We start from the raw sequence: 10,824 nt of genomic DNA on the forward strand, positions 1-10,824 counted from the left end.
GCAATTATTCCTCCCTAGGTGTAAGACCCTACACTTGCTTTTGTTGAACCTCATCCGGTTTCTTACTGCCCAGCTCTCCAGCCTGTCCAGGTCTCGCTGAATGGCAGCACAGCCTTCAGGCGTGTCAGCCAATCCTCCCAACTTCGTATCATCAGCAAACTTGCTGAGGGTGAAAAAATGAGTTCAACATTTTCTGTACAATACATATTTTTTTTTCACCCAGCTTGTAATTAATACAGCAATAAAATCTCATCAATTTGTGTCTCAGCAGTCCTAAGTTGTTTTCAGCTCCTCTGGTGTAATACAGTTATTTTAGAAAGGTTAGTCAAATTATTGCTAATTTTTTTTAAATAATGTGAATGACTATTCCATGACAGAAAAGCATTCCTGGCCAGTTCTAACTTGGCTACAAGTTAACACAATACAATCTATGCAGTTTAAAGACTGCCCTTGGTTTTCATTAAGTTGAATCACAAAGTCAGAACTAAGAAATTTTGGTTTACCCTTCTGTATTGCAGCAGGCACAAATCAGTTTGAAACTTTGGTTAAAAAATTCCTAAAGGCTTCTACGATATAGTTACTACAGTTACAGTTATTATAATACAGTTTTTCTTTTTTTAAAAAAAATCTTGTTATTCATTGTAAAAGACTAAGCTTTACTTAGTAAGGCAACGTGAACAATCTCACTTCCGCATAAAGTTGGAATGCTTTTTTGTATCCAACCTAAACACAGGCTTATTTTAAGTTCTCCTGTCTGTGTAAATTGAAACTGAGACACAAATGGCACTCAAAGTTCCAGAAAACGTCATTCATTTAGTCTCACAGACAGTGGGAAGAGTCACATCTAATGTTCCTTCTGAAAACAGTTCTTCTGCAGTTAGGTTCCAGCAAAAAGCTAATGTCATGAAGTGTAATTATCTCAATATCTGATTTAGAATTGGAAATCAGCATTAGCCCCACAGCTACTGAATACATACCATGAGTGACCGTGGAGGTCATACTGTATACTGTGATCGCTTCTGGGCACACAAATAAGTATTTTAGACAAATCTTCAATAAACTTGTATGAAAACTGGATACAGAACAAGTGCACAATTCTCATTCTTATCCACGCAACAGCATGCATTTTAATTTTCAAATTCATTATTGTTAAAAATAATCTACCTGATGGCTTTCTCAACTCCCTTTGTTAAATCCGATCAAGTATATACTTTCAGTATAATCTGTAAGTCAGTAGGATAAACTTCAAGTACATACTACACATTTATACTGTATGAGTCTATAAAAAAGAAGTTTGTACTTCTAAACTGTTGTACTTAGGCCAAAATGTCACTGGAACTGCTTCTTCACCTTTGTTCTGAAACAAAGCAAGTCTTGCAGGTATTAGCAGCTCCTTAGATATCCGCACATGTTCATTTTCCATTTTAATTTGATACCTTCGTCTTATCTAGATTTTTCCTTTAGTACTTTTTTTAAAATAAACATTTTAAACAAATAATGCAACCCTTCATATGCTAAAGTATTCTGCTTAGATGTTTCAAAACAACAGGATTGAGAAATAGCTACAGTCTGTTCATCAGATTAACAGAACAATATTGTTTCAGTGAAAATAATAAAAAAAATTGTTACATCTGCAACACTTGAATCCATGCCTCTGAACTCTTTTGGTTTTTTTCCCCTCTTCAAAAAGCTTAATGCAGAGGCTCACCTATCACATTTAACTACTCCAGCATAATCTTGCAGTAATGCTTTTTTTGTTTAAATTGCTGATTAATACTTGATTAGCAACAACTTCACATAGGGTAAGTTTATACAGAAGACAATATGAGGTCAAAGTTAGTACCAGAATTTAAAATACACATTTTTTACAACTGTGAATTTGCAATGTTACTCATTCTTAATAGCACTGGTAATCTCTTTGATAGCAGTTCATCTAATACGCATAGCATTACACTGAAATAGTAATCTCTTACCATTTTTAATAATAAAATCCTTGGCGCAGATCATCAGAAAAGACATTCTGCTTAAAAGCCACTTTCATTTGCAAATCTAAGATTCAGATTTCATTTATGATTGCCTTTCCATTGGATAATTTCTACTTGATCATTATTTAAAGGCCAGGACAGATGGCCTGCACTCAGTTTTTCAAAATACAAGAAGTCATAGGAGAAATGTACTTTCTTAAGAATAGAGCTAAAGATTTTAACATGCTTTAGAACTCTGATTTCTCTGCAGAAGAAAACGTAGGAAACACTTTCCTACCATTAAAAGAAAAACAGACTTGTACTCTCAAATGCCATTTTCTATGCAATTTTCAAGCATAACTCTATTCTATCTCCTGCAGACTAATAAACAAAAACCAAAAGTTCAACTGCATTAATATGTAGAAAAACTGAATTAACTTTCTGTTTACAAATATTACTGTTTCAGACTACTGTACAGTTATACACATACTAAAATGTTCTGAAAGTAAATGTGCCTCTGCAAACTTCGGAGATCAAAGGAATGTTTATCCATCAAGAAAATAAACACTGGTGGTAAAAATACTCGAACTGAGAGAGGATGCAAGTCTGATATTCTGCGATCAGTAAGGATTTCTTATTGTAAATACAAAGATGCAGCCACTAGTTGTGTAAGTCAAGCTCAAAAAAATTAGTTGGAGAAGCTTGTATGAAAGCTGGTGTACTCACTGGAACTGAAAGATTGGAAGACTTGTTATAGAGTTGAAGGAGGGTCTGAGTAAACTAATTGGAGATAAAAGAAACAATAAAGGAATAAAAAGATTGAAAAAGATAGAAAAGACATCCAGCCCTTAGGAAACAAAACTCAGGACAGTGATCTCTGAATATTTTAAGTAAAGGCTCAAAAATCAAGGTTTAAACATTCTTTCTTCTTTTTTATCCCTTGAAGTTCAGAGAGCAAGAACTCTGATCTTCGCAGCCTCCACAACCCATGAAAGTTAATGATTTTTTTCAATTAGTCAAGCCTTAAAGTTAAAATAAATCCTTATATATGACACATTTGCTTAACTCAGACACTGAATCCGCTACAGAGAAGTATTTTTGTAAGAGACTTCTGCAGTCACTATAGTTTGACGTGATTTAATAATACCTCCGTCCGACGTACCTCACAAGTCCATTCAGTTGCTGGTTAAGATCACAAAATTTTAGGTTGGTGATCCTTTTCAGGAGAAGTTTAGGATTGAAAATTTCATATAAAATAATGAGAAATAATACCTGCTGAACAAATACGCTGTTCAAATGGCTGGTAAGTCTCCGTGCAAACTGCTCACGCAAGTCACTAAATCGCTGCTGTTGCTGTTTGACTGCATGAAGCATATCATGTCCTAAAAACAAAAAAGAATTCACAGAGTACAAACATAATATACTGTATGGGGGAACCAACAGGACAAAAGGTCACAATCCCTTCTGTGTTTGGAAAAAAACATCTGAGACTGGTTGGAAAAGCACACAGATTAAAAGACTACCATAATAAATTTTATGTCAGCTTGTAGTCTAACAGAAACATTACCTGGATGAAGAGCTACATTCATACACTGCAGAAGGGCATCTGCTGCATTAGTGCAGGCCTCAATGCCTCGAGAAGATGTCAGATCCCCTTCCTGAAGGGCCTTTATATGACCTTTAGCCAAATCCATGTGATTCTACAAAGTAATAGATTTCCTTAAGCAAAATCAGGTTATAGCTTGCTATCCTGCTAAACCAAGAACAATAAATACAATTCCTCTATTATAAAACCTTACTGAAGTGAGTGCAATGATAAAGCAGAAACAAACTGATGTTAATTTAAAGAACATACAGATATCAAAGAGGGTAGCAACTTAGAAGAAATTTATACCAAATCTGAACAGACACAGTAAACACCATAAAATTGCTTACCACTAAGTACTCTATCTCTGACAGTAGCTTCACATTGTTCGTGTAGCTGAGATGGATTAGGTGATTACTTTCTGAAATTTGATCCATTTGATCTTTTACACTCTGAAGCATTTCTTCATAACTGCTTAATTTTATCTCAATTTGGTCTACTTCCTTTAGAGCTTCATCCAGCAACTTCATCAAGATATTCACCTGTTTCTCTGAGGCCATAATTGACTGGATATTTGCCTGTACAGAAAATTATATCATAAGATTGAGACGTTTTTGGACCTCAAAAGCATTTTGATATACTCTTCTATCTAAACCTATGAACATAAATATGATTGTCTATTCTCCCTGCATTTCCACCTTCATGAAAACTATATATAGAGTATATCTTTTTTTATCTTCTCTCCTATTTATGTGAAAGCTTGCAATTTATTTCAGAAGGTCTGGAAGATGAATAACATATAGGTTATAGTTCTGCTTAGGAGAAGATGTATGTTTAAATACATAGCAAAACATTAGCTACCTTTTCAGAAAACACTACATAGTATCAACGAAAACAGTTTTCATGCTGACACACTGTACATCAGAGGAAATGTTTACCCCATCTAGAACTTGCAGCTCTCTAGACAACTTCTCTGCAAAGGCTTCAGCATTAGAGATAGCGTATTCACACCCTTCCATCATTATTTCAATATCCTGTTCTTCTCTTGCATTTAATTCCTGGTATTCATCCACCGCCTCTTCATCACCTCCAGCTACACTTTGATTCTCTCCGCTTGGAACTGATTCTTGTGTAGAGAAGGAAAGTAAGACACGTTACCAAAAGCAGAAAGTCAAAAGCATTTCAGAGTACTGACTTACATTCAATTATATTTAAATAAATGAATCTATCAAATCACTTTCATAACAAGCATCTGCTACCTACACACACTTTTTTCAAGTCTTCCATGGGTTTCATTAAGATTTCCAGAACTGGTTTTCAATAGCAATGATTTTCAAATCATGCAACATAAATAAAATACAAATAGTCAGCTTCCTTTACTGCATGTAAAAAAGGGCATAGTGTCTCTGTTCATTCACTTCCCATGCTGGTAATCAATATCATACGTAAAAGTATTATTCTACAATTGCAAGCAGAAGACTGGTAGAAATTTGACTTGAATTTGGTAGACTGAACATAAGGAAATATACTAAAGTTAAATACATCTTTAGCAGCAAGACAATTTTTATCTAAAGATAAGTTGCTCAGCAGAAAAAGCAGTACTGAAGTAAGTGAAAGTTACATAATGGTGCCTTTGAAGAAAAAAAATTCTTGTTGCAGCATTTAATTCAAATAGTCACCTAGTCACAATGACTGAAAAACGTTGTATACAATGTTAACATAGTCCAGGCAGAAACTATGTAGGCAATGTGAAGCACTGCTTATCTCTACTAACTTCACAAGTTATTTAAAACCCTTTCTTCAAAGAGAGTAAGAGAAAAAAAAGTACATTATTCAAGGAAAAAAATGCTTACACAGCAGAATAAAGAAAAAAGGTGTTACGCACCTTCTGTGACTTTAGGCAGTTCTGGAGTATTAAAAGGTATGGAAAAGCAGAGGGAAAGGAAGCAGAGAATGTTAGCTAGGCAAAGCATGAACAGTGTGCGTATTTCTAAGTGGAAGTAAGTTTGAATGGTTTCATATCACAAGAACTTGAAGAGGCAGAGATCAGCTATAAAAAAAGTTTCTGACAAAACCAAAATACAGAAATGCTATCCTGTTTTACACTTCTAATCCACATTCCCCTACTCAAATCAGTCTAGTATTTAATATCAATCTTCAGCTTAGCCAGTTCTGACAGAAGTGATGCAAAATTCATCTACTTGCTAGATTTTAGCAGAAATTTAACTATTAAAAGATAGTGAATATAAAAATGCCAAATACAACACGAGCAAACGACGAAAAGCCTTTTTGGCATCCAGTCACTCAGATGTGATAGGATCCAGCAGAATTTAACATGAGTCAGTCTGTATTTAGAAACCAGATGAAAAACCTCATCTGAATTTTATCATGCTACTTAAGCGCCACTTTTAAAAGCATTTTTATAATTCACAGCAAATTAAAACTGGAAGAAGATTTTTAAACACTTAAAACTACCAAGCCTCACAGGTTGATTTTATTCTGTTCAGAAATATGATGTCTTAGAAATACAATAAACTCATCAATATTAGGATTTCACTATTCTAATTTTGACCCAGTTAACAGATTTACAGTGTCTAGTTTTCTGTTGGAAAATTTCTGTTGGAAAATCTGTTATCTAGTCTTCTTGCTTATTTTAAAACTTAAAAACCATAAAGGAATAAAATTGAATAGGAAGGAAGGGTTAGAATATTCTTTTTTTTTTTCAGTACATCCACTTCATATTAGTAATTATTAAAATTTGCACTTAACATGCAGATATTGTAGAAATTGTATAAATTTACCTTCCAAAAGTTGTGAACTAACATTAATAAAGTCAATTTTTTTTCTAAGGTATCTCTGATTGAGTTTCCAGATACATGAAATGAAAGTGTTCTTTTCCACTGCGCTGCTTGCAACCCATTTGTATACTTTGTCAAAATGCAAATCAAATTCAGGATTCTCCTGCAAAAGACAAGATACGTTACAGGCTCAACAATCAAACAATTCTCTGAGCTGCAGAGATTGTTTCTTCATTTATTTACTGAGATGATAGGATAAAATGAAAGTACACATATGCCAACCTTGAGCTGATACACCAATATTGGCACCTTGATGTGCCTTAGTGAAAACAAATAAATAAATAAATAAATACAAGTAACGAATGCAGTATATTCTCAAGGAAGATGAGGTAACAATAATACAATATAGAGATTAGTGAGAGTTTAAAGAAACATTTGACAGCACTGTCTGCCCAGAAACATGGTCCTCAAAATGACTAACTGCCTTCTGATGCCAAAAAGGGCAGCTGGAGTTACTGACAACACAAAAAATAACTCAGAGAGTAGGCAAGGGGAGAAGCTTATTAACACATCAGGTCTATACACTTTCCACAAGCTTCCAACTTCACAATTTAGAAGGTTTAAGAGCTCGCCTGCAAACCTATATACTGCTCATTAAAAACGTTTCTGCATTCTTGTAGCCCAGTATTAATAGCAAGGTGGTCATAATTTAAGGGGCAATGAAGAATGGAATAGTATTTTATGTAAGGCACAAGGCAGAAAAAAGAAAAGTGTATTGGTTCTTAGCAAAAATACCATATGATCACTGAGAGACCACTATAATAAACCAAGCAGATGTTCAGAGTATTGCTGTTGGGGCACATTTAGACTTAGTTTAACAGGGCTATATTCTTGAGAAGCCTGAAAGAAAATGCAGATATAATAACCACAGGAATGTATGATCTTAATCCCAAACGAATATGTTATTAAACTAAGTTTTAGGTTTCAGGGAAGCTAGCACTGCCCTGGAACCAAAAGAACGTTCTGAACCAAGCACTGACCCCAAAAAAAGTTACACGTACTTTAACAGCATCTTTGGCATCAACAACAGCAAGGTCTCGAAGCGCCCATGCAGTCTGCCGTTTGTAGAAATCTCCCTTGTCAGATTTTTTCACTTTTACCACATTTACTTGCACCGGTCGTTCTGTTGTCACTGTTAAGTGAAGTACAAGAGTAATTCAAAATGCAGAAAGTAACATCCATTTCTGCTGTATTTCAAATTCCAAACAGAATTACTCGTAGGGGAGTTCAGTTCCAGTGTTCTTCCAGAGCCCTCTGCCTTGAATTCTAATCAGCACCTTGTTGCACCTTATTTACGTTGATCAGCCTACAAGTCTAACAGATGTCCCTTCTGAGCACTAAATAAAGCCTGCTTCAGCAGCTCACCAGTCTCACATAAATAGTTTTTAATTTTCAACTCCAAATTACATGGAGATCTAGGAGTAAAAGTACAGAGCTCTCCTTTCTTAATAGAAGCAATAATACAAGTGTAAACTACAATTGATTTTCTCCATTAGAAATGGGGCAGTATTTATACAGGGCAAGAATTAATGCTGTAATGTGTTGTAAATAAAACTAAGAAATGTAACTGAATACAAAAGGCAAAGACACGTAATGCAGTGTGGTATTGCTACATACCTGTGGCACACAAAAAGCAGTTTCTCTTCTTTTTGCCTGCTTTGCATACATTCACAATGCTCAGTAAGCGTTCATCATTGGGAGTGAAAATATCCCTCTGTAAAGCATGCTTGATTGCAGTCATTTTCTCTCAACTGAAAGATGTTATGAAGACAGAAGGTATTCAGACACATTTAACACACCTAATGTAAAACACCTCTTAAACTCTAGAAACGGGGCTTTGGGTTTCTTTGTTCTGCTTTTCAAGTTTTGCAAAGACCTGTTTCAATGCCCTTGCCAGAACATACTACTAAATGGAACAGGCAGTTCTATCCTCTATCCTCACATAAGGGCCTATCAATTGTTACAGCAATGCAGAATAAAGTGCATCATTGTGTCTGGCAGAAAGTTCCATTTGAAGACCTAGGTCAAAAAAAACCCAAAGCCTATGACATTTGACTAATTTGCTACCTGAGCTTTGGACAAAGCTCAGAACCGGAAGACATTTTGGTTTTTATTTATGATGTTCTTCAATCTGGCAAGGGAGCAAAAGGATATTTCACAAAGAGAAAAAGAAAACAAGCGTGTATATGTAGGAAAAAAAAATCAAGAGATTTCTTCCAGGAATCAGATGGCTACCTTGAACCTTATACTCCAACCAAATTCTAAAAAAAATGACTTCTGCTGACAGGTACCAAACAGCCACCAATTACTCATTCTCACAGCCTGTGGCAATGAACGCAGGAGAGCGTACAAGGAGATGAAGGAGTGCCATTTACACCTTTCCACGCAGCAGCAGATACAGCTTAACATTAGTGATGTAGTCACATATAAAACCACACCATCGCACTGCCCAGACAAACTGCACTGCCACTCACAGTCCTAACAACACCACAGAGTTTACTCTGTAGTTTTTCTCCTCATTAAGAACAGGGTTCTGGGCTGACGTGGAGCACATAGAAATGCAGACAGATAGGGAGGGGAAGAAGGTGACTCTAGACGCTGTTCAAAGGGTTCACCCCCATTCCTTGCCCCAACATACAAATGAATCACTCTTGCAAAAACAGCAATGGGAAAAAGGAAAATGGTTAGAAGAGAGAGAAGTAGGAAAAACAAGCTGTTCAGATGTGTGGAACACATCAACAGCTTTTGTTTGGTTGCTTTTCTTTTCTTCTCCACTTTAAAAACACAACATTCACTACTAGCTCTGATTTTCATCGGCAATGACTTGAAGTACCCATGCAACATGATCAGAAGAAACATTTGCTTTTCTAGCAAATTCATTTATGACACTTAACTAAACATGCACTAAACAAGAATAAAATCCTGAGAAAGTCATAAAATTATAGAAGAGAATTCAGTATAAACAGGTGGTTCTCCAGCAAAGCGTGTAATTCCCACAAGAGTCTAGAGAATCTGAGGGAGAAGGAAAATACACTTTTTTGGAACTTATTTATTATTAAGGAATTAGTACCATTCATCTGATTCAGAACAGATCCTCACATTACAGATTCCTCCAGGTGAAGTAAGAAGGGCAACACAAACACGTTTCAATGGTTTTAGTTAAAAAGACTTCCAATACAGCTTGCACGCTAAAATTCTAGTATGCTAAGAACATGAACACATACTGCAGGCTGCATGTACTGTTTCATCATAAGGCTGCAGTTACATTTTAGGTTGTTTTTCTCCTGGAGATACGTGGGTTGCACTCTCTAACAAACATGTAGCAAACAAAAAAGGGTTTCCACGGCAATTGAAAAAGAAAGGACACTGACTTTACTGCCTAGTCCCACTCTTACGTCCCACCACATCTCTCAGCTTAGGGAATTGGGCAATTTTAAAAATCACTAACTAAAGGCTTTGAGAAAACACAGGCCAGCATGCCAAGCTGGAACCAGTACTGTGAAGAATACAGAAGTCACAACATTTGAACCCATGCTGTTCGTGACACCCCTATGCCAGTGCAACACTCTTTGTTAGCTGCTAGCCAACAGTGTTCCTATATTCCTTCCCCTTCATCAAGTGCCAGGCCAAGCTTCTGTTTCCAAACTGCATCAGGTTGTGCTTTTCTTATTCATCAGCAGGAGCCCAAACACAAACACACAAAGTACTCAAAACCTTACGCATTTCAGAAACATCACTTTTCCTTCTTGATTTAGGATTTTACCTGCTGTTCTAAACCACAGATTGCTGTAGCAGACCCCACCGTTTCAGCACTGACACCCACGACGTGCTCTGACACACAGCCCAACCTTTGCTGCAAGCCACTGCCACCAGAACCTTCACACGGAACCGGGATGAAGTACGACCACATTCTTTATACCCGAGTACCGCTGTCCCAAAGGAAGCCGGAACAAGCCGGAGATAAAACTGCTTCCTCAAAACAACGCTCTAGGATAACTGTAACCAAGCCAGCTTCTAAGAAACGCCCTTATAGACACCGTTGTATCTTTCTGTCTTTAGCGGCGGTACAAACAAGGCCACTTATACATGACATTCATCAGACACAGCATCGCGCCAGGCCCCGACCCTCCCCGCTCCGCCACCGCTCCCCGCGGGCCGCAGGCACAGCCGAGTCGTCCCGAGCCGACGAGAGAGGCCAGGCCCGCGGGGAGCGCCCCAAGCACGCAGCGCGGGGAGGAGTGGGGAGAGGAAACGACGGGGGACGCCGGTACCGCCTCGCTCTCACCGCAGCGCCGTAGCTCAGCGGGACGGTCGTGGCGACGAGACGGCACCGCTCCGTACTACCCGCAGCACCCCCGACCTCGCCTTCACTTCCGCCCACGTGACCACGCAGCACGGCTGCCCGGCTGAGGCGCGC

The 10,824-nt window shown here is 37.4% G+C and overlaps 1 protein-coding gene across 2 annotated transcripts; it reads right to left on the reverse strand.

Moving 5' to 3' along the window:
- Nucleotides 1-623: 623 nt before the first annotated feature.
- Nucleotides 624-10,798, reverse strand: LOC104910750 (exocyst complex component 1). Of its 2 annotated transcripts, none has more exons than XM_010710113.3 (9): nucleotides 10,693-10,798; nucleotides 8,025-8,158; nucleotides 7,409-7,539; nucleotides 6,351-6,510; nucleotides 4,488-4,675; nucleotides 3,900-4,127; nucleotides 3,532-3,664; nucleotides 3,237-3,346; nucleotides 624-2,744 (listed from the first exon to the last, which is right to left on the reverse strand). In XM_010710113.3, exons 2-9 carry the CDS (start codon nucleotides 8,146-8,148, stop codon nucleotides 2,625-2,627), a joined length of 1,194 nt encoding a protein of 397 aa, XP_010708415.1. In that variant the 5' UTR covers nucleotides 8,149-8,158; nucleotides 10,693-10,798; the 3' UTR covers nucleotides 624-2,624. The 2 variants fall into 2 exon arrangements, with proteins under 2 accessions (XP_010708415.1, XP_010708416.1); XM_010710114.2 differs by lacking the exon at nucleotides 10,693-10,798 and adding an exon at nucleotides 10,171-10,247.
- Nucleotides 10,799-10,824: the final 26 nt, after the last annotated feature.

The sequence above is a fragment of the Meleagris gallopavo genome, chromosome 4 (genome assembly GCF_000146605.3).
Source record: "Meleagris gallopavo isolate NT-WF06-2002-E0010 breed Aviagen turkey brand Nicholas breeding stock chromosome 4, Turkey_5.1, whole genome shotgun sequence".
NCBI classification, from domain to species: domain Eukaryota; kingdom Metazoa; phylum Chordata; class Aves; order Galliformes; family Phasianidae; genus Meleagris; species Meleagris gallopavo.

Bases quoted from the DNA above. Each gene is read 5' to 3' on its own strand.
- LOC104910750 (XM_010710113.3), bottom strand. From the start codon at position 8,148: ATGACTGCAATCAAGCATGCTTTACAGAGGGATATTTTCACTCCCAAT. The intron at 3,665-3,899 runs GTAAGCAATTTT...ATTACTTTGTAG, and splicing joins CAGAGATAGAGTACTTAGTG to AATCACATGGATTTGGCTAA. The intron at 3,347-3,531 runs GTAATGTTTCTG...TTTTGTTTTTAG, and splicing joins GAATGTAGCTCTTCATCCAG to GACATGATATGCTTCATGCA.